Raw genomic sequence first — 20,916 nt, 5'->3', positions numbered from 1 at the left:
GCTTAGTGATTAAAGAATCATAACAAGAGAAGAGGAAGAAGAATGTGAAATGTCTTCAGGGAATAATTTCTAATTCTGGAAGTTTCCAGTGAACTGAAGGTCTCAGGAAGAGAGATTTTTATTTTCCTTTTTCTACTTGGTATATATTTCCCCCACCATTGTATTCTTCATTATCTTTTCTAACTTTGCTTTGCTATTTACCTATATTCTCTTTAGATCACCTCAAACATTTCTGGACTGGTGTGAGTATAAATAGTGTGCAAACATATTCCAACTGGTTTTGATTAAAAGAAAACAAAGAGTAAGCAAACGCCTTGCAGAGTAGTTTCACTCTACGTTGGAAGGCATACATGTCCTCTAAACTAATTATATTTTACTTCTATGGAGCAGTGTCAGGTATCAACTGCTTACATTAAGCTTTCCAAGGGGGAAGAAAGTTCTCAAGAGTTGCAGATTGGATGCTATTCTGGGGATGAAGAGTCCTGGGGGTGGATTGTGGTAACCACAGGAATGTTGAACAGTACATGGTGGCTTTGACTAGAGAATCTTTGATGCATAGTATGACCTTTGAAAATGTTGGGCCTGATGATCCTTCTGGGAGCTTGTGTTACAAAATGTCTGTCGCAGGTCAAAAACACTGTGTGAGGGCAAGAAATGCAGACTTGTGTGTGTGTGTGTGTGTGTGTGTGTGTGTGTGTGTGTATACACCATGTGGTTTTTCTTGTAGATGTCAATAACACAGAACCACCAAGCAGAGAAACCTTGTCATTTATTTGTCTCACTGTCTTTAATCTTAAGTACTAAGTGACCAGTATGGCTGTTGAACATTATTCTGAGTCAGATTCTGAGATTCTTTGCTGTAATTTTATTTTTTCATTTGTACATGTTATAGGAGTCTTGTGTTGTCTGTCCATTTTAAAACTTGAATCTGTAGTTTATTCACTCATTCATTCATCTTCTTTCTCAGTTCACAGCCATGAACGAACCCCAGTGCTTCTACAACGAGTCCATCGCCTTCTTTTATAACCGGAGTGGGAAATACCTTGCCACAGAATGGAACACAGTGAGCAAGCTGGTGATGGGACTGGGGATCACTGTCTGCGTGTTCATCATGCTGGCCAACCTACTGGTCATGGTGGCAATCTATGTCAACCGCCGCTTCCATTTCCCTATTTATTACTTGATGGCCAACCTGGCTGCGGCAGACTTCTTTGCTGGACTGGCCTACTTCTACCTGATGTTCAACACAGGACCCAATACTCGGAGACTGACTGTTAGCACTTGGCTCCTCCGGCAGGGCCTCATCGATACCAGCCTGACAGCCTCTGTGGCCAACCTGTTGGCTATAGCCATCGAGAGGCACATCACCGTTTTCCGCATGCAGCTCCATACACGAATGAGCAACAGGCGTGTGGTGGTGGTGATTGTGGTCATCTGGACTATGGCCATTGTGATGGGTGCCATACCCAGTGTGGGCTGGAACTGTATCTGTGATATTGATCATTGCTCCAACATGGCACCCCTCTACAGTGACTCCTACTTAGTCTTCTGGGCCATTTTCAACCTGGTGACCTTTGTGGTCATGGTGGTTCTCTATGCTCATATCTTTGGCTATGTCCGCCAGAGGACTATGAGAATGTCCCGGCATAGTTCTGGACCCAGGAGGAATCGGGACACCATGATGAGTCTTCTGAAGACTGTGGTCATTGTGCTTGGTGAGTTCTGTCTGTTGTCTCTGTTATAGATTCCCAATGTTGTCATATAGCCGCACTAACTTATGATAATGTTAAAAGAGTGTGAATATTTACCAGGTATATATGCAGAATTGTGAGAGGACAGGGAAATTTCATTTTGATTGTCTGTGGCAATGTCAGCTTTCCATTCTTTTGACAATTATAGAATCAGGTAAATACTGGTCTTAGTGAAATGAAAGATATCAGATTTTTTTCTCCCTAGAATTGAGAATACCATAACTAATTCAAGGCCCCTCACCACCAAAATCAAGCCTCAGAATAACTTGTTTCATTTAGCTTTAAAAAGAATTTATTAGAGTCCACACCATAAGACTTTTACCCCAAGGTCTTTGTTTCACAGATGTTCAAATGGATGGTGCTTTATATGATGTGAACATCCTTTATGCTTTTCTACATAGTTATTTATTAGTCCAAGTCTATATTCTGTAATTATTTATTGTTTTTGAGAATTTGTATGTATATAATGTATACAATGAAAAAGGACCATACATACCCCACTTCCTCCTCTAGTTCTCCATATATCTCCTCAGCCTGCCCCTCCCAACTTCATGTCTTCAGTTTTGTTGTTCGTTTGTTTTTATTTTTTTTCTTTTTAGTTCAGTGTGCATGGATGTGGGGCATGGGAAACCTACCAGTATCCATCACCTCCATATATTCTTTGTCCCCCAGCAAAGCTCCATGAGCAATAGCTCCTCAGTATGGAATGGGTCCTGATGATCATCTACTCGTCTATGAGATGATCTTGTCAGTCCTTTGGCTGTCTTGATCATGTGAAGGTCTTGTGTAGGGAACCACTGCTGCTGTGGGGTCATGATTCAGACAGACCTGCCTGTTATGCATGTATATACATATATAAATATATCCCAAATTGAACTTACCTCATCGCTCCTGTCTCAGTCTTCTGAGTGCTGGGATTATATGCATGAATTACCAAAGCCAGTTTTAAATTCAAATTACTTTTACCTTCAAGTTTAAAGTTTAAGATTTCCTAGATAAAAAAAAATAACCTTATGGTAGTGAATAAGTGTGAATATATGTATACATTTACATACTCAGAAAATAGTTCTAGAAAACCTAGTATGTTCTGGCACTGGCATGGCACCTGGAAATACAACCCCTAAAGAATATTTGGAGAACATTTCTTTTGGATTGTAGAGTAACTAAAAAGTTAACTTGCTGATAATTTGTTTAAATAATTACCTAGTTGAATCACATCTTTAAAGACTGTACTGAGGTTAATGTTTGATTACATCTATTATTCTTAAATATATATCCATATAAACAAAACAATGTCACCATAGCTATTTTTAGTGGCTGGGGGTACAGCTGTGTTATAGACTGTGTTTTCTTTTTTTCCTTTACTTTTTAAAATTGAAAATATATTTTCTCATATAGTACAATCTGGTCATGTTTTGCCCTCCTCTGTTTCCTCCCAGATTCTCTCCACCTCTTCATCCACCCAAATCTACACCTTTTTTTTTTTTTTTTCATTCTGTCATTAGAAAATAAGCAGGAAACTAAAAAACAAAAAAAGAATAGGGGAAAAAAAAAAAAAAAAACAGAGGCAAAGTAAAAGCATAAGACACACAAACAGATTCAGCCTTAAAGCGTGGTTTACATATCCAGTGAGACTTTGTTGGAGAAAACTTAACTTTTCCTCTATGAATGGTTGTCAACTGGTGATAGTTTCTGAGTGAAGAATGGGACTTCTGTCCACTTCCCCTCTTAGCACTGCGACCCTCTCTGCTTAGACCTGTACAGGTTCTATGCGTGCTGCTACAGTTTTGTCTTGTTTTCTTGATGTCTTCCATCTTCTCTCTCTCTCTCTCTCTCTCCCCCCCCTTATTTTACATATTAATCCCAGTTCCCTCTCCCTCCCTCCCTCTCTCCCTCCCTCTTATGTTCCCCCAACCAACCTCCCCTTCCATCCCATCCCACCCCCCCCCCACTCCACAGGGAGGTTGATGCCTTCCAGGAGGGGGTCAACAAAATCTGTCAAGTCATTTGGAGTAAGGACTAGGCCCATTGCCAGGGTTGATTCCACCTTCCCTTTTACAAAGTTCCCTGAAGGGAGGGATTTAATGGCGACAGCCTTTTTAGGACTGAATGCTCCAAGATCTCTCATCCTCTATACATTGTCCAGTGTGGGTCTCTTATTTGTTCCCATCTGCTGCAGGAAGAAGCTTCTCTCATGGTGGTTGAACAAGTCATTGATATGAGTCTCTCAGAATATCATTAGGAGTCATTTTATTGCTGTACTCCTTTAACAAGGTTTTTCCCTTGGTGCATGCCCTATCTAGTCTACGGTTCTTGGCCACTTAAGCATTGTTGGGCATAGGTTCTATCTCATGGAGTGGGCCTTAAATCTAATCAAATAGTTGTTGGTTATATCCACAACTTTTGTGCCACTATTGCATGTTTTTCAGGCACATCATCATTGTAGACTGAAGGGTTTATAGCATGCTCAGTACTTTTCAGTATCAGTAGGGATGAAGGCTCTAGGGAAGCACAGCTAAACTACTCACCATTGAGTGACTTTTGTAGATATTGCCCTCAGCAGTAGAGACTTACTATCAGTTTGTGGAGAGCAATCAATAGTCTTGGCAATATCCTAGGTCACTGGGAGTTTCCTGGGGGCCCCTGGGACTAACAACTCAATTAGATATAACCGATTGCTGGTACTGAGGGTTTTACTTGGTGTTGAGAGGTAGACTTTTTATAGCAGGTTTAAGACCTCATATTAGATCCCTAACAATGCAAACACACAGACAAACAGAAGTTGATGGCAACGGTCCTGTAATCCTCTGCTCTCTGGAAAGCACAGTGGGGTAAATAACCTAAGATTATGTGACATCTCCGAAACTGAAAGAGCCTTCACCCTGTTTTTTGGGGTCAGGGAAAGCATGCCATGATGATCCTCTATGGTGTGACCTGAAGACCTGTGAGAACAGCTGCTAGAATCCAGGTCTAACTGAACATTCAGGCAACATCCTTACCAGGGATACCATGAGCTCAGACATGAGATGTCTGATCCATCCAAAGGTCAATGAGCACAAGAGCGGCTTCTTCCTTGTTTAATTACAGCAGCCTTTGGGCATCTCTGTGCCACCAGACAGCTTCATCTGATTTGAAGAAAACACATTTCAGTTTCCCATGGATACTATTTGTGTGTGAGACATTTTCCTTTCATATTGACTCAGACATTTGTTTTCTGGCCATCTAAATGTCGATGGACACTGTGGTGTGTGTGTGTGTGTGTGTGTGTGTGTCTTTTCCTTTATAATGTCACTGCTTAGTTCATGGAGCACTAAATGACTGTGGCATTTGGACTATGAACCCACCAAGTTCTTGCTTTAATCTTGACCTTTGAATAAGATTCAGCATATCCTCATCATGCACTATACTTAATGACTCATGTAAAATTAACATTTGTGTCTCACTGGGTAGTGTTCCCTCCACTGTTAGCAACACTACCACCACCCATCACACAAATTTCAAATGTGTGTATAACAGGAGTAGTGTCATTTGAGGTTTAAACTATCAGCCTTCACAAAGATTGAATGCAGTTACCTTTCTCTGGAACAAATAATAATAATAATTCTGTGGCCATAAAATGGAAGAAATTTTAGAACATGGAAAGTTGCACTTGGAATGGTGCATCAAAACAAAACAAACAAACAAACATTTGAGCCAAGATGGGAACTTGATTGTAATTTAGGGAATAGAGTTCTTGAGAAAAGTAGTGCGAAAAGCACTCCTGAGTGCTTAAATGAAAGGCATGCCTCACCACAACTGGCTTGTAGTCCATGACTTCTTGTTAGACTATGAACAACTGAGAAAATGACTGGCTACTGTGGGTGTTCAATGACTAACAAATCAATTTTATTTTGATTTATTCTGGGCTGGCTATGACTTATCACTTGTGTGGAAAAGTCTTTGATTTTGCTGTATGAGAATGGTCATGGCATTTAATCCTGCTCAGTGTTCATGTTCAAACAAGCATTTTTTGGTCAACAACTGAGTTCCTAGAGAAGGCACATCTCAGAGTTTTACAGTGGGAGCATTAGTTGGGAAACATGAGTGTGCAGATAACTGCTTTTGAGTGAGCACAGGGTCTTAATAAGAAATTTATTTCAAATGTGAACAGCATTACTTGCTCACCCAGCACTCAGGCTATCTTGGAGGTTTGGATTTGGAAATAGCAACCCTATAGAAGAACATGGGTACCATGATCAATTTGATATCTTTTCCCTGGGTGGTGAAAAGGGAAGTCTAAGGACTCTAAGTAACTTGCCTGAAATCACACAGGTAGCAAGTGTAGGAGCTGGAATTCCATACAACTCATGCCTTGGGTTCCATGATATGTGTATTTTTTTTTTTTATACCTTTACATCATGCTGATTCTCAAGAATAAAACTATTCTGTCTTCTAGGAGAGTTTGCTGACCAGGAGGCTTTTTGTATTGATTCTAATACTTTCCCTTGATAATGCCAAACTCCACCTTTGCCTTGTTTCCAGGGGGCAAAGAAAGCCTTGAAGGTGTGTTCTTTCTCTTCCTTCTAATGAACCTTGGGATTCACATGTCCACCATTTCCCATGGTTTGGTCTCACAGCATCCATCAACCTGCTGCTTCCCCCTGAGGGGATGTTTTGTTCAAGGTGTAGGTGACTCCCTGTTCCTTGCCCCAGTGTGAAGCTAGAGAGCCCCTCCCCGGCTCACGGATTCCATCTGTTGACATCTGACCAAGAATTCCTTGAGTTGGTTCTCCCAGTGACTCAGGCGGTGGCGGCCTTCTTCCTTATTTGACCACAGGCTCTTAGAGTGTCAGTTCTTTCCTTTCCTGCTCTCTTATTTGTGGTAAAACTTCTACTGAGGACAATCAGAAAAGAGGAGAGCCAGAACTCAGAAAGGAAAAGAATCCCGGGGAAGGTGTGGAGGCTTTCACATCTGACCCCTGGGAAGCATATAAAGTGGAACAAACAGAGGGCATCGTCACTCTTGCCAAAAAGGATACTTTTTTTTTTCTTTTTTTGGTCTGGTTTGATTCATCTCAATGGCCAGCGGTCACCAGTAAGGACCCATTATTATCCATGTACTTTGTGCCAGAGTCAACACTCACCACCACTCTTAAGTGTTGTTTAGACCAACTATTAGAGACGGTTTCGTTTTTTCCTCCCATTTTATATTGAAGCGCCTTGGTTAGTGTACGGCAAGGAATTTGTGGAAAGTCTACTTTGCAAGTGACAAAACAGAATTCATCTGTAGGGATGGATTCCCTGCACGTCCACCACAGGGCTCTGACCTTGAGTTCTTTCAGTTCAATTCAGTGAATCTGATGAGTGCTCATAATGTGCTAAGGGATAAACAGGCCAATCAGGGCAATCCTTTGCAGAGTTTATGTGGGAGAAGAAGCTAAGAAAGGGCTGTGAAGGAGCTGGCTCCTTGTTTTGGGAGGAATGGGGCAGGGACCCTGAATGAAGGGGAGGACAGGACTCCCGGAAGAGTCTCTTTCTGTCCTGCCTCTCTCTGTCTCTGTCTCTCTGTGTCTCTCTGTCTTTCTCTGTCTCTGTCTCTCTCTCTCTCTCTCTGCAAATGCACATGGACACACACAGGTCATGGTTTGACAGCATGTGTCTCCATCAGTTGCTTTCTCACCTTATGTGTTGAGACAGGGTTTCTCACTGAGCTCAGAGCTTATGGTTCCCTAGACTTGCTGGCCAGCAAGCACAAAGTTTCTCCTAGTTCTGCCTCATCAGCTTCTTTAGCATGGAGACCACAGATGTGTGACACCACACGGGGTCTTTTACATGGATACCAGGGATCCAAGAGTTTGTCATACTGTAGTGTGGCGGCAGGGGTGGGGGACAGGGAATAGTTCGAGCAATGGTTATCGACTTCGGGAAACTAAGAAACACTCAAGTATGATTTACGTGTTGTGGATATGCTGGATAGAATGCTGAATGGAGTTTGGGCTTTAGTGTGAGTGATAGGAAATGCTAAAGTAAAAATGGGCATCAAATCTTATAGGTAGGGCAGTGCACAAACTGGGATGCGAACAAAGATACTTGTAGTAGCAAAACCAAACACTGACTGGTAGGGCTGCTGGTACCACAGACATGAACCCACGCGTCCTCAGGAGATGAGGTGTATATGGTTCTTTTTTCATGTGCATACTTTCTGGGTTCCTGTTCTTTGCTTTTCAAGTGTGAAGGTCCACACCAGTTTGTTTCACTACATGAAAATGATAGGAAGAATTATTTTTTAAAGATAAGTGTCGTCCTTGTTTCAGAGCTTAGAAGGTCTTAAAAACCACTCCATGTGCCTCTGTCATCTTTCAAATGAAGAGTCTGAAGCCCTCGCATTGAATCATTTCCTTCTGAGTTGGCTCATAACCCAAGCCAGGGCCCAGTGTTTTGATAGTGTACTGATGGTTACTGCACCCCAGTCCCATCCACACTTTCTGTCATTTCCTCCTTTCTGAGCACCAGCATGCATGTGCGTGACTAGCTGGGACTGCCTCTAAACATTGTGGCTGTGAAGGCAGCAAGCTCCCATGGGAAGGGCCTCTTTGAGTTTGGTTTCATTATAACCAGCTGGTAGTCTCTGGCCTGAGGCTTTGACATATGACATCCCCAACTGAATTGCTTGCATATTTTGTAGCTCTGGCATATATCACAATTGTGTTGACTTTCTTAGTAACAGTGTGGAGTTAGTGGTTTTATTCAGGTGTGTGTGTCCTCACTTTTATTCACTAGTTAGGTTGCCTCAAGCCCTCACTCTGGCGTTGATTATGTGGGTGATGATGGGCACATCACATCCTCTCTGTGTTAACTGATGTCTTTCTACCTTTGCCCACAGGATAAGTTGGCCAGTTTTATTTTCAAAGGCTCTGTTTATTTTATTAATAAGATTGTAAGGATAAGATGACCAATCTGAAGCTCTATTCTAGTGGAAAACATAGAAAGGGTGTCAGAACAAAAGCACAGATTGTTTGTTCTCTCTATACTAAGTGCCTCCTTCTGGAGTGATTCATATTAAGATTCTCTGTTGACCATTAAAGGCTGTGGTCCCTTTACTGAGAATCATCTCTGAGAAGTCAGTTTTGACATTTTATTTTCTTACGGAGACTTCGGTGGCAGTGAAGGAGAGCTTCCCAGTTGGTCCTGCTGGTCAGAGAAGGGAACAAACACAGAGTCTCTTCTTCCCTGGCCATGGGTGACCGAACTACTTACACATGCTGCACTGTGGAAGGGAATTACAGCTACCTCAAGTGTCCCCGGGTCCCAGTGGCATCCCTGTGAAGGCCCCTTTGAAGAAGAACCTGAGGGTACATTCATGAGAACCTTGATTGTTTGCCCAGTTCCTGGGTTGGCTTGACCCTGTGAGTGGTGGCCAGGAGACACTCTGCACACGCAGAGCTGTCCCTGCCCGGAGCCCCAAGCCCCAGAGAAAACACCTTTCCTATGGAGCTCTGTGTACTCCTTGTTGCCCATCTCCCTTCAAATATTTTTATCCCAAAGAAACATTCAAACAGAAACAAAACCCCCAGACCACATCACCCAACAGAGCTCCTTTTGAGGTGTGGACAGTCGCTCCTACATGGAGCTCTCTTTTATTTTAGGTCTGTAGGAGTGACTCAGGCTTCTGAAGCTGAGACACTTAATGCTAAGGTCATTCGTTCTTGTCCTTACATGGAATAAAAGATACTCATATTCCTCTACTTTGGTGATTTTGACCAAGGTGGGAATCACTGTTGCCAGGGGTTGTAAACTTAGATTTTAAGTGAGATGGGGCAGTTTGAATCTTGGCTTCTCACCACAAGCTCCCAGGACCCAAGAATAAATGACTTTAACTTCCCTTAACCTCTGTTTCAAAGTTAGTGTTAGATGAACTGATATCTTTATGTAAAGCACACTGTTCAGCCTCTCCCAGAGAACACGTACTATAGGAAAGAGAGGCAATCCGGATTCGTAAGTCTTAGCAACTGTCCCTCCATCTTTTTTTCAGACACGCTCATGTCCAGAACCACCCATGCACCAAACCGGCTATTGCACACAATGGTAGTGTTTCATTTCTCTGACACAGTATAAAAGTACCATTGTGTTTCAGCAGCTGGCTCTGAGAGTAGGTTGTACATTTCACTGTGAACGTCTTTGCCTTTACCATGCAAAGGAAATGGCAGTTTTGATCTGCTTCAATCTCCGCAGGTGAATTTAAATATGGTTGGCTATTAAGAAATGTCTAGGAGTGAAAGAGACCACTTGGCCAGTGTCCATTTGAAAGCTGTTGTCTTTTGTGGGTGGATCTGCAATAATTAAGGTGCAGCTGGCAGTCCAAAGTCACACAGAGCTAGCTCCTTTCTCTTTCCTTTTTTTTTTTTGGGTGGGGGTGACTTCAAAGGAAAAAAAAATAATAATTCTTTATTTTTTATAAAGTTAATTTTGTAATATGATTTTAAAAATTGGACAAGTTGAGTTACAATACACATATTAACCAATCAAGCTATCTTCTGGTGCTTATATATAAATATATATATATATATATATATATATATATATATATTTGAAGTAGGCAGGAATGTTTTATACTAATAATATTTGAATAAACTTGCTTTCTGCATCAAATATTCATTTAACTCTTTAAATCTCTTTCCCTTTGAAGAGCAGTAAAAGCTTGTGTCTGGAGTACATGGGAAAACTGTCAGACAGACAGTATATTACTTATGTTTCTGGTGCTGGATAAAGCACCATGGCCAAGGACAACTCAAGGAGAAGGAGTTTAATTTAGCTTATGGTTGCAGAGGAGTACACGTTCTCGTGGGGTGGCAGATTAGTGGCACAGCAGCATGTGGTGTCCATGGTGGAGCAGAAGCAGGAAGCTGAGAGCTGGCATCCCAGTTCTCTCTCCCTCCCCTTTTCCTGCCCCCTCCCCCCATCCACTTCTCAGGGAGGGTTAGGCCTCCCTTGGGGAATCAACAAAGTCTGGCATACCAAGTTGGCTGAGCAAGCTATCCCACCATAGGGAATGGGCTCCAAAAGCCAGTTGATGCATCAGGGCTGAGTCCTGGTTCCACTGCCAGGGACTCCCAACAGGCAGGGCTTTTGTTTTCTTTTCTTTCTTTCTTTTTTTTTAATCAGAGCCCACCCTCAGTGATGTGCTCCTTCCAGAAGGCTAAACCTAAATCTCCTAAAGCACCTAATGCTCCCCAAACAGTCCCTCCAATTGGGGATCAAGTGTTCAAATGCCCAAGACACTGGGGTGTATTTCTCATTCAGAGCACTGCAGATGGGATCATGAGACCTTGTGTTGTCCTCAGTTGCTCCCAACATCATAGTGTGACCACCTGTGTGACCTGTAGTGTGCCTTCTGTCACTATGCACTAGGATTAAACTCTTCTACTCCCCAGTGCTACTTGGTAATCTCTGTTGAGAAGGGCCTTGGACATTTCATGATGGTAGCATGTAAATGAGGTCTTATGTCTTGAAACCCTACATAACTGTTGGATGATAAAATCAAACCTACCCCTGGGATTTGCATAGATTGTTTCCTTACAAGAGAAATGTATCTATTTGTGTAGCCTGAGACTCAGTGTGATTCCATTGTCTTCTCAAGGGACATTCATTAGAAGGTGGTTCTAGTAAAGCAGTTTCATAGCCTGACTGCCAAGGATATTTGTTAGGCTCAGGTCCAGTTTGAAAGTGTTAATAATACATTATTGGTACATGTGAACTGAAGGTCTGGTAGGTTCTCTGTTGAGAAGCAGGCATGCAAAGCTTGGTGAAAATGGGACCTATCCACACGGACTCCCATTTCAGTAATTTCAATAATAACATAGCAAATAAAACGGTACAATGTGATAACATGTACAAGGACTATAGGAATGTCACACTGTACCTGGGCAGTGTCTGGAAAGGCTTCAAGGTATAAATGAAGTTGGAATTACATCTTATATGAGGTTTACAGGCTGACCAAGTGCATGTAAGTGAAGGAGTTACTTCTGTTAGGTATTCTTTGCATACTGAGTTTTTAAAAAAAATGCAGTCATTTCCCCGAAAATATGCTGCCTTTGTCATTTGCATATGACAATAATCTTTATTAGGGCTAAAAATCTCCATATAAATTCTTGGAGATATAAGTTGAATTTTCCATAATGGTCAAAAATATTTTTTATTCTCATGTTACCTCTATGTTACACTGTTGTAAAATATTCTCTCTGTATCATAGATACTAAGCATCTTGATATCATCATATTTTGCACAAATATAGTGTCTCTCTGTATGTAATATATACTAGACTCTAAGTAGGTTAGTATTGTCAAATAGTTATGAAATAGGCAGATTTTGAGTGGTTACTAGTCTAGAAGAAATGAAATAGCTTTCTTTTTCCATGATTTTTAAATTTTAATGTCATGTATATGTGTGTTTGCCTGTATGTATGTGTGTATACCATGCTCAGGCCTCGTGCTCATGGAAACAAGAGGGCACTGGATCCACTGGAACTGGGATACATGAGCAAGTTAATATTCTATGGAAAATAGGAAGGGCTTTATAGTGACCTGTATAATGACTTGGAAGGTCTTTACTATGAAAACTTGACACCTACATCTGAAGTATGATGGGAACATAGTTTACTGTGTCACCTTACAGGCTGTTATGGCTATGTGGGCCTGTGGATTTCAGTAGCAAGAGAATTTCAGGACACCTGTTACCTAGAGATGTGCAGTCCTATTCTCAGAGGTTTATTCCAGATCTTTGGAACACTAAACATTATTTCTGATTTTATGATACAGATGGACTAAATATGCATGAACCTGGGATACATAACACATGTATTCACATATGCACACATGCCCATATGCATGGGTTATCAGATTTAATAAACAAAATTATTGCATGTGATATACTAGTGCAAACATTTGATTCAATGATGGGGATATACTCTGGAAAGTCTGCTGTTGGTACATGGTTATGGTAAAAGGCAACATTTATTATTCATCTGTACAAATTCAATTGAACATCAAATTGAATGGAACTTAATTGGGTATTTATGTAGCAATCTTGACATGCATAGGAAATAACACATTTTAGATGATAACCTTTTCTGTTGAGTACATTTTCTTCTTTGTGTGTCCATTCAATCCTGACAATAGATTTAAGCCAAGAAAGGGCTTAACTTATTGTGGTGGTTTCAATGCGAAATGTACCCTAGAGGCTCAGGTATTGAACACTTGGCCCCTAGTTGGTGTGGTATTTGGTGAAATGGTGCAATCTTGTCACTAGGGGCAGACTTTCAGATTTCATAGCTTCAGTCTACATCATGTTTGAACTCTGCTTTGAGCCTGTGTTGAGGATGTGAGCTCTAGGCTCCTTTCTCCAACTTTTGTTATGGACTCTTCCTTTGGAACCATAGACAAAATAAACCCTTTCCTTCATAAGTTGCTTTTCTTCATGGTGTTTCATTACAGTAACAGTAACTAATACACTTACTATTTCTCATTAGAGGTTCCCTGTCTCAGAGCCACATGTCCCAAATACCCAGCAGCTACTTCCCCAGTTACCACACAAAGGCCTATATTACTTATAAATACTTGACCAATTGCTCAGGATTATTATTAACTAGCTCTTACATTTAAATTAACCCATTTCTATTAGTTATATTTTACCACAAGGCTCATGGCATGTTACCTCACATCTTGTTTCTCCTGTGGCTGCTGGAGTCTCCACTCTGCCCTTCATCTTCCCATCATCCTTAGTTTGGTCATCCTGCCTGCCTACTGGAGAATCAGCATTTTATTAAACCAGTTCCAGTGACAAATTTTTACAGTGTACAAGAGGATTATTCCACAGCACAGTTGTGTGGATATACATAAAGGCTCCTTTCTACTTAAAGAACTGTATGGTTGTTTCTCAGAAATTATACATGCACCCGTTTGTGAACAAATGGCGGTGCACAACTCTGTTTTAAAATGAAATTATTTTCTTCCATTTTTTGTATTCTTTGTTCTACTATTTCAAAAGAAGCATTTTAATTACATTTATCTTGTCATATAGCAAAAACTTATTTTTTACTTTTTTGAGACAGGGTGTTATACCATTCAATGGTGTCTTAGAATTCACTGTGTAGTCTAGGCTGGCCTTGAACTCATGACAGCCCTGTTTCAGCCTTCCTTATGTCAGGATCCTACATAGGGTCTGCCATGCCAGGCTAGAAAAAGTTTTGTTTTCTTGTGTTATTATAGCTTTGGTATATTTTCTTTGTGGTCTAAGCTACAGTCGGAACCTCTGAGAAACTTTTCATTCCTGTATTTGCTCGAAGATGATAGAGTCTAGACTGAATGTGGTCACAGCTTTGCTTAAATCCTGGCAGGTCTCCTTCATCAACAGAGGACATGTCATGATGGTCCAAAGCAAATAAGAAGTTCTCACAGGGTGACACAGCAATAACAGGGTCTTTTTTGAAGAAGTGGGATTTAATTTGGCATCAGGAAACTGGAAACTCATGGCTTCACCTATTTATCCTGCCTAAGTAGACTTCTGTTGACACAAAGAGCACTGCATTTTAAGTAGGGTTTCCATGAGTTCATTCTAAATGGGCATTTCTGTGCTTCAGAGAGTTCTCTGTGTGGCGAGTGTGAATTCATTTACTGGAGTTTGTTGGTTTTTTTTTTCCTCCTTAGAAAAGTGAAATTAGGTGTAAAGGAGCCTAACCTTAAAGGACCCACGAATGAGACCCAGGAACAAAATGTTGTGCTGTATGTAGCCAGTGAGTCACCGTTCTGTACTGACGTGATTTGGCCCGCTGACATTGCTGACCCCATGGTGTGCAGCATGACCCTTTCATATGCTGTTCCAAAGGAAGAGCTATGCTATGAACCACAGGGCAGTCAATGGGTTTCTGAACAAAACTGGAGAAGCATAGACATCCTGCAGTGTGTGTGGTGTATGTCTCTCTCTCTCTCTCTCTCTCTCTCTCTCTCTCTCTCTGTGTGTGTGTGTGTGTGTGTGTGTGTAGTGATTAAATAGTGAAACAAAACTTATGGAGATAAAGCCATATCTTTATCTCATTTAGCAAAAGGGAGAGGTTTCCATTGTAGCACTCTCTAAGTCTTGATGCAGGTATCCCACAGTATTCAAAAGCCCCCATACCTGAGGATGGTCATTTAAAGTGGGAGCAGATGCAGCAGAGACAACACGGCAGCAGTGCAATAGACTATTGTGACAATGTGGTACAGCAGTAAGACGGGTGAAGTTCTGCACTAGAATTTTCTAGTGCTTTGTTTAGTTTAACCTGGATCTTCCCACTTCTGAAGCGATGCATCTGTGCATGACACAATACGTACGTACTAAAGTTGGAAATTGGAGCAGAAAATGTGTTTCCACATGTGTAACTGCTCGGCACGGTCATAGAGTGACTGTGCTATCCCTAGTCAGTCCCTGACTCATAACTATTCTTGTGGTCATGCATGTAGTTCTGTTTCTGTGTGTCTAATTGTATTGGGCAATAATCTGATCTGTTGTTTTAATTAGATTCTGATTACAAGTTTTTTCCTATCTTCGTAACTGTGGGTATTTGAATGCTAACCCATGTGTAATTAAATTTTGTTGAGGATGTGTACTGTTAGTTGACTTCCATCTTTTCAGTTTATGTGTCCATAAACATACTTAGAATATTTTCAGCTTGCTTCACTTTCTGATTTATCTGAAAATTTTTCAGTGTTAAATCTTTTCAAATAAGTTACACAAAGGCTTAACTTTTAAAATTATATTAATTTTAAATATAAATTTTGACCATTTACTTCTATGAATTTTTATTTTTACTTAGTTTTTCAATATATATCATATTACATTGTATAACATTTGGCTGATTTCAGTTTTACTTTTATTCCCCCCCCCACCCCTGAGCCCTGAACAATTTTAACTTTTGTTGAGTCAGAGTCTTTAGTCTTAACAGAGTTTCTATAAAAACATGTTGATGATGATGGCATTAAGTGCTCACTAATTACAGAACTCATTGAGTCCTATTATGCCACACATGAGTAAGGTTCTGAGCAAGAATTCCTCCCCCTTTTATTTTAGTTCTTTGAGAATTTTCTGCAATGTGTTTTTATTACAATCACCTACCACTCCCCATTCCTCCCAGGTCCTTCCTTACCCATCCAACTTTGTGTCATCATTTAAAACAAACAAACATCCCTCAAAACTATGGAGTCCAATTTTGAGCAAGAATATTAATCTCTTTAAAATTCTGTCCCTTTATCTGCCAAACATAGGAAATACTTTCTTAAACATCATATGTGATGGTCAAAGAAGACCTTTTTATACAAAGTACTGTCCATGTGTCAAGTGTGGATGCTTTTCCAGCTGCTTATATATAGCTTACAACTTATAGGGCTGTGATCCAAAATGTTAAAAATGTTTGGCATGCTACAAGAGAAACATGCCACAGAGGGAAAGGCTCTAAGTGGTCTAGTGCAGGTTAGCTGCTTGCTGGCTGGGGTGATACTGGGTTGTCCACTTAACCTTTGTGACAACTTCCTATCCACTCCAAGACGGCCTGCACTACATTAATATTTTGTCAAGTGTGGTCTAAGGACCACCTGTGTGAGTCACCTGGGATGCTCATTAAATAGTATTGGGTCTCTGCCCAGACCTACTGTAGTAATCTTTGTGTTGGCATCCAGACGTGAATACGTCAGTAACACAAGCCTGACAGTGCTACCAGTCTCCAGCTTTGGTTTAAATAACCTGGTATTTAACTTGTTTTGTTCATCTTTAAATTCACATTTTCACATTTTCCACAATGGAAAAAATATCATTTTGGTTCCATTTAAATGTTAAGAATTTGTGATAGTCACAGGCAAATCTGTTTGCATTCCTGCTTTATGTGAGAGAGGATGAGGGGAGAAAGGGAAAGGAATGAAGACCTTCTAGATTAAGTTCAAAGCTACAAAGATAAAATTCTTGAGTCCTGAAGAACTTCCTATCAATGAAATTGGTTGTTCTCAAAGTATTTGAAATGACCACTCCAGTTACAACGTCCTAGGAATATGTGTCACATGCAGCTTGATGACTGAAAAATGCACAAAGTTACAGTGATACCTTCAGAAATCACAGACTCTAGACTCTCCAAGCATATTTCACAAGGGCATGAGAGACCTGCTGAGGCTCTTTATTTCCCTCAGGAGAAAAGATGGAACACAATGCTTGTTTTTGTATCAATCCAATAACAGTTGCATGTGTCTGCATGGGAACTTTTATTGAAGGTTACATTGACTTTATTAAGTAAGCAATGGACCATTACTTTTCCTTTTCTTGGGTCAGCATAGTGTAGAGTTTGAGATTTGGACCCACATGTACTTGTGATGGGAGATGCCATTTTGTAAATATGTTTCTGGCTGAATAAAGTACTGTTGGCCAATAGGAAAGCAAGATAGGCAGGACTAGGAGGAGAGAGGAAGTAGTAGGGAGGAGATCCAAGATGGAGGATAGAGAGAAGAATGACAGCCCCTCTCTCTGGTAAGATGAGACCACTTGGAGGTACTTAGATTAAAGAAATGGGTTAATAATTAAGACAGAGCTAGCCAATAAGAAACTAGTAACTGGCCAACAGCATTGTATCAAATATAGAGACTCTGGATGTTATTTTGGGCTGGCGTGGTGGTGGGACCAGACCGGTTGGCAGGAAAAACCTTACTGCTAACATAATGGTGCCCAACATGGGACACAAACCCACGACTCTGAGATTAAGAGTCTTATGCTCTACCAACTGAGCTAGCCGGGCTAAATGTTAATGAACTAAATATTGTTAACTATATTTCTTATTTGATAACTGTTGTGTTATATATTTTGTTATGCTAAGGTTAAAACCCTTCTTTTTATTTTAGACAGAAAAGAGGAGATGATGGGAGATGTCATTCTGGAAATATGTTTCTCTTATTGGTTAATGAATAAAAACACTGTTGGCCAATAGGAAAGGAAGATAGGCAGACTAGGAGGAGAGAGGAAGGAGTAGGGAGGAGATCCAAGATGGTGGACTGAGAAAGAAAAATGCCAGCCCCTCTCTCTGGTAAGATAAGACCATGTGGAAGTACTTAGATTAATAGAAATGGGTTAATAATTAAGACAGAGCTAGCCAATAAGAAACTAGTAACTGGTCAACAATTATATCTAATACAGAGTCTCTGTGTGTTATTTGGAGCTGGCATGGTAGTGGGACCAGACCGGAGGAGAAAAAACTACTCCTAACATACTTGTGTTTAAAGTCCCAATTATATTGATATATTAAACCCATGTCAGGGAATGGATCTGATCTTTCTGGATTTTCTGCTACCCTTCTAAACAGAGAATACAGTATTGGTTATTTATTTATTTATTTAGCTGTTAGACAAAATACCTTCACAAAAAGCAACTTAGGAAGGGAAGGTTTGTTTTGGTTTATAATTACAGAGGGATAAAGTCCATCTCAGCAGAGAAGAGATGGCGCTACACAGGGAAGGCCTGTTAGCAAGAAGATAGAGGATCCCATTGCATTCATGATGCAGAGAGAGGGGTACAGTGGGAAGGAAGAAGGGACAGAAAGTGGAGACAAGCCCATCCCCAGGGCCATCCTTCCTCTGGCAAGGCTCTACCTCCCAATGGCTCTATAGCCTTCCCAAACAGCTGTGAACTTGATTTGGACCAAGTGTTCAAATACCAAGTCCACCACAGCACTTTCCTGCAAATGGGGAAATGCAATAAGATACGTTCAAATGCTTAGCAAAGTACATGGCACATACTGAACATGACCCTCTCCTGTTTTCGCTCCATCTCACAGACATGAAGGTACCATCTCTGTCCTGCTGTTGTTGGCTGAAACTGTTTTCCCAGAATGGTCTTCCTGAAAGGAGTGGCTTTGCATGTGGATTCAACCTATTAGTTTTAGTTTTCCATTTATCTGTTACAATGTTATCTTTTACCAACCATTTTACCAACTCATGTAGAATCTTAATAGTTTGGTAGTGGGGACTGTAAGGATTATGGTATTTGTATCCTTTTTGAAAGCCAGACTTGATTTGTCTGTATAATAGCAATTATATATATATAGGGATGTGTGTGTGTGTGTGTGTGTGTGTATGTATGTCTTCCTGGAATGTGTATGTATATGATCCATATGCATATGTATATTATAATATGTATGCATATATATACATATATGTGTGTGTATAATTGCATATAATACATATATATATGTCAAACTTCAGATAGTTGAAGATATACATATACCTACACATATGTATATCTCTCTATTAGTTATTTTTCTGTTGCTGTGATAAAATACCATAGCCAAGATAGCTTATGTAAGAGTTTGTTTTGGCTTACTGTGACTGAGGAGTAAGAGTTCATCACAGCAGGGAGGCATAGCAACAAGTGGCAGGCATGGAGAGGAATAAGAGCTGACAGAACATTTCTTCAACCTCAGCACAAAGCAAAGAGTGAGCTGGAAGTAGTTCAAGGCTGTGAACTCTTAAAGCCCCTATGATATACTTCCTCCAGCAAGACTGAAGCACCTTCCCAAACAGGGCTACCAATTTGGGACCAAGGGTTCAAAGACCTGAGCTTATGGGGGTGGGGCTTCTCATTTGACCACCACAATCCTAGATCTAGGAAAGAATGACTAATAGGTTTTGGAATGCCATCTCCTGGATCTGGTTCTATTTCCTCTCTTCCGTCAAGAACACTGCAACTGTGTACACACCGTTCAATTCAAGGGATATGATTTCTTCCTGTGGGTAAAGTAGAGGCTGAAGTGTTTCTTGATCCTCTAAAAATCTGAATAGATAATACAAGGGAGTGGTAGAAAAGTGCACAGATATATTTATGAGGCAGGTGGAACCCTGCTATGCTAAAGCCTGCAGAGGTGTGGGAAGGGTGCTATGAATAAACAGGTATTAGCATGGAAGGCACGCGTTGCTGAAACTACCATAGAAGAGGTATGGATGAAGCTGGGAGGGGATCTAGGACAGCTCTCTGTTAGTGGTGAAACTGTATGTAAAGGACCTATTAACTTGGCTGTGAGAGCACAGGCAGAGCTTGGGGACTAAGGTAATCTACTGATCATTTTTACCCCTTTACTACTGAATCCTGTTTCAATAACAATTATTTTTAAAATTACAGTACATAATGATTTGAAAATAAAAGAAAACCAATAAACTTATTCAAATAACTTAGAATTTTATTTCTTATAGAAAATTCAAATATTAAAACATATATACTGTTCAGATTTCTGAATGCTAATTAATACAACTGAAGTCATGTAATATATGTAATTTATAGAATGACTTTTTAAAGTTTCATTTCATATGTCATTAAGAAATCTGTGAAAACATGTTTCCTTTCCCTACATTTTAATATATAAATATGATAGAGTACATTTACTGGGTATTTAAATTTGCCCTCTTTTCTTTTTGGTAGTACAAATAGAATTGAGATAAATATGGAATGTTAAGTATTAGCTTCCTGTGAAATTATGAGTTCTGCTACCTGTTCTTAAATGATTCTATATATCATGTCCATTCAGGAACAAGCTGTCTTGCCGCTCTTATGTCCAAATCAAGTGGCTATTTTTTTTTCTTAACATTCTTATTTCGTAACTACTATCACTCATGAGAATAAACATTAGCAAACAACCTCCTTAAAGAAGGGTTGACACAGCAATAATTTAGAAACTATGAATAAATAGAAACAGGGATACATCTGGTCATGTTTTAAATATGTGCATCACTTGGAAATACTTTGTACCATATAAAGTCTAAATTTACTTCTTCCAAAACCTGGAAGCCTAAGAACTGAGAGCAGTATAGCATGGTGTTAACTGTTACTTCCTGGGCCCTGATCCTCACAGTACTGCATTCCAAGGGAGTCAACTTGGGCATGGTATTCAGTTTCTTTGTTTGTAAAATGAGCTGTAGGGCAGCTGATATCCCCAGCATCTCACACATAGCTCAATGCTTTCATCCAATGCCTGAATTTCTCCAATGGAACCTGGAGCCCCATCTTTTCCCTTGCTATGGTAAATGGCCATCACACTGTGAAAAAGCTCAGCCTGGAGGACAGACCAGTCGTGTTTCTACAGCAACGTGAGGTGTGTCTCCCTGGGCTGGACCATGGCACTATCAGAGCTTCT

The 20,916-nt window shown here is 40.4% G+C and overlaps 1 protein-coding gene across 1 annotated transcript in view; it reads left to right on the top strand.

Annotated features, from left to right (window-relative positions):
- Lpar1 (lysophosphatidic acid receptor 1) overlaps nucleotides 1-20,916 on the top strand; it is a 119,415-nt gene that overhangs the window by 66,420 nt on the left and 32,079 nt on the right. Inside the window, exon 3 of the mRNA XM_051187855.1 lies at nucleotides 968-1,715. Within this exon, the coding sequence (XP_051043812.1) occupies nucleotides 968-1,715 (748 nt within the window). The remainder of the gene's footprint in view (nucleotides 1-967; nucleotides 1,716-20,916) is intronic.

Source organism: Phodopus roborovskii, unplaced genomic scaffold (assembly GCF_943737965.1).
Source record: "Phodopus roborovskii unplaced genomic scaffold, PHOROB, whole genome shotgun sequence".
In the NCBI taxonomy this organism is placed as follows: Eukaryota; Metazoa; Chordata; class Mammalia; order Rodentia; family Cricetidae; genus Phodopus; species Phodopus roborovskii.
The sequence above is the reverse complement of the archived record's forward strand: the minus strand, read 5'-3'. Positions and strand labels throughout refer to the sequence as shown.